At 44.9% G+C, this 3,236-nt stretch overlaps 1 protein-coding gene across 1 annotated transcript in view; it reads right to left on the reverse strand.

Moving 5' to 3' along the window:
* Positions 1 to 345: 345 nt before the first annotated feature.
* Positions 346 to 3,236, reverse strand: part of ccdc172 (coiled-coil domain containing 172) — a 25,162-nt gene continuing 22,271 nt past the window's right edge. Inside the window, exon 8 of the mRNA XM_034898150.1 lies at positions 346 to 570. Within this exon, the coding sequence (XP_034754041.1) occupies positions 547 to 570 (24 nt within the window). The 3' untranslated portion in view covers positions 346 to 546. The remainder of the gene's footprint in view (positions 571 to 3,236) is intronic.

Here is a 3,236-nt window from a genome sequence, read left to right on the forward strand (position 1 = left end):
CCCTCTGTTTGCTTGTGTCCCACAAGCACATGAGTGTCCAAGCTGTTTGCCTCTCTCTCTCTCTCTCTCTCTTTCTCTCTCTCTTCCAGTGTTTTCTCTTCCTAGGACTCTCTTTTCACTCAGGCTTCTCTATGCTGGACCACCAGGGGAACTGTCTCTCTCCCGGCTGTCGGTGCCTCATTCCAGATGTTGGCATCTAAAGAAGATTCAACCTCTCCTCTTGTTTCTGTCTCTCTGTCCCGTGTGTGCATGTTTTCCTTGTCGCTCTGCCTCTGTGTGCGTGTGTGTGTGTGTGTGTGTGTGTGTGTGTGTGTGTGTGTGTGTGTGTGTGTGTTTGTTTCCTTTCTCCCATCTGTGTGAACGTGTTTTTTTGCTCTGCCTCTTTAAGTGTGTGTAGTACGTCCTCTGTCCAGGTCTCCGTGGTGGAGAGGAGGTTGTGGGGCTCACGTCCTTTCTGTTTGGGGTCATTTGGGGTCATTTGAGCCAGTTGAGACCAGAATCACTCCAGCAGGCAGTGCCAGACATCCCCAGCAAATGAGAGCTTGGTCAGTCGGCATTCGTCAACAACTTCTGGAAGACGTCATGTGGAATTGAGTCAACAGGAAGCAAAAGGACTACATACACAGCGTATGCTATATACACAGCGTCTAGCCTCAACATGAGCAAACAAAACAAAACAAAAATGATCCAAACCCTTGTGTTGTCTTCCCATCAAAATTGAAAATTAACACTTTTTTACGCTGTTTAACGATGTTTTTAACTTTTTCTCATGTATTTGTCCCTTTTTCAACACTTGACGTTTTTTTTCAGCGTTTGTCATTTTTTTTAAAAGTTTTCAACACTACGTAACACTAACTTATTAACTTTAGTTTTACAGTTGTTTTGGGAATTTATGGTCAGTAAACCTGATTTATAGGAAATTATACCTAATGTTTGAGTTAGAAAAGCAGAAAGTAGGAATTATTTAGACTAAAATGAAAGGAATGGATGTTGATGATAATCACAGACTGGAATATGTCAACTTTTACTCAATACTATTTCAAAAACACTTCAATTTGTTTTAAAATGCTAAAAAATTGAATAAGACGCCCCAAAATTAATGAAAGTAGAGATTTGTACTTGCCAAAGAGCGTTGGGTGGAATCAATCATGTTATTTTGGGGAATTAAAAAAAACATCGATATATGTAGGAAAACGGGTCAATTTGACCAGAGGACGACATGGGGGTTAAGACCAAGACCGATCACAAGTGCTACAACACAGGTGGAGGCCAGGTTAGAAAACAGGAGGTAAGCAAAGGTGAACTGAGTAAATAGAGTCAGTGGTTTAGGAATAAAGATAGAAAGGCAAAGAGTAAACAGGCATGTAAACAAAGAAGTATGTAGAGACAGCCATAGCCAGACACGCTGTAGCAGCAGTAAGCAGTAAGACACGAGGTAAACTACAGGACTGCCAGTGCTCAGGAAGACGGGACGTGTGTGAGGGGACAGGTGGTAAACAAAAGCTCTGTGGGCCGGCAGGGGGAACAGGTGTTCAGGGACAGCACCGTAATTTCTCATTCACATTTGCATCTTATAAATATTTGATCAATTAATAGTTTCCTCCATCTGGTGTGTGTTCTAGGGCTGTTACTTTGCGGTACATGGATGTTCTCTCTCATTCCTGTAGGTGTTGAGCAGTCTGCACGTCGGCTCCTCTGACTGGCACACCGGATGACTAAGTGACAACTTGTCGCTCCGTTGAGAAAGACGAGAGTTAAGATGGTCTCTCATTAAATTAGTTCTTTCCTCCTGCACTTTGCCTGCAACAGTAAGTGGCACTTCTCTGATATTCCACTAATTTGTCTACACTGAACAACAGAGAGAGTGGAGCTGTCAGTTACACTTTTCAGAGACTGTTCCCATCCCACCAGCCGCCATTGCTGTCACTGTAATGGTTTGCTAATTAGTGTGCGGGGGTGGGCAAGATTGGGAGAAGAAAGCCTTGTTTTGGGGGAGCCCCCCTGCTGTGCTTCAAGTGTCTGATACAGCACAGCTGGAGGTATTCGGCACGCTTTCAACTGCCCTGTTCCCTGCTTGTCTCTCCATTTGCTTTACTTTGATTTTTGTTTAGACTGAAAAGCCTTTCTCAACTGACGGGATCCGATTGGTTGCATCTGTACTGAATATCCGTGCTAAGCCCTTGCTCCCGGAGGCAAACGTGCATTAATCTTACAAAATGTCTTACATGGACTGTGCGCTGCACCGTCAAAAGTATCCGCAACCGCCGCGGCTTCTGTGTGTTAGGAAAATAAATCGGCCTTGTAATGAAAGCAAAGGGGTAATTAAAATGAGTTAATGGAGGTTATTAGCTATTCATCAGCTGCGATTGCATTCAAACTTTCCCAGGAGGCACAGTGATCCTCCCAAACAGGAAAAGTCTTTGAAACAGGTAGCACGATGTCTTCCTGAATGCCAATTAGCTCCAACTGCTAAGCTTTCTGAGGCTCATCCATGTGAATCATTTGACAACTGAGTAGCAGTTTTCCACGGCTGGCTAATTCGGCAGAATAAGGGAGGCAGACAGGGAGCGCCGTGGGGAGAGTGTCACAGGTTTTTGAGAAAGGTTAGACAGAGAGGAGAGCGTGTTGCTATCATACGAGCGATTCATCATCATTTTTATGCCCCTACAGTCACGAATGGCTTCTGTGGCGTGTGACAGGCTACGTATTGATGCGCACTGTGTGTGCATGCATGCGTGCAGGTATCAAAGTAGTTTGGCTTGTGTCTGTGAGCCTTTGTACATCACAGAGATCCTGTCCTCTACAGAGAACCACAGCATTGGTCACACATTTTAATGTGAAGACTCTCGGGATCTAAAAAACTTTATATGGAAATGTAAAGAGGAGAGCCGTGTAGACGGTAGACGGTATTTCAGTGACTGGACTATTTGTGTAATGAGTAATACAGCTTTCATGTCAGCACAGGATCAGCAGTGTGGATTTATTTGTTTTGTTGTTTGTTTTTAAAGCTGTGAATGGACCGGCCCCAACATATATCTCGGACCTCATCCTGATTCATAGGCCAGCGCGGTCACTGAGGTCAGAGAGCCAGCTCCAGCTTGTGGTCCCCAAGACAAGACTTAAAACTCGGGGGGACAGGGCCTTTTCTGTTTTTCTGTGGATCTAAACTCTGGAACGCTCTGCCCCCCCATGTCCCAACAGCCCCCCCCTGTCCCAACAGCCCCTCCATGTCCCAA

The sequence above is a fragment of the Etheostoma cragini genome, chromosome 17 (assembly GCF_013103735.1).
Source record: "Etheostoma cragini isolate CJK2018 chromosome 17, CSU_Ecrag_1.0, whole genome shotgun sequence".
Lineage (NCBI taxonomy): Eukaryota > Metazoa > Chordata > Actinopteri > Perciformes > Percidae > Etheostoma > Etheostoma cragini.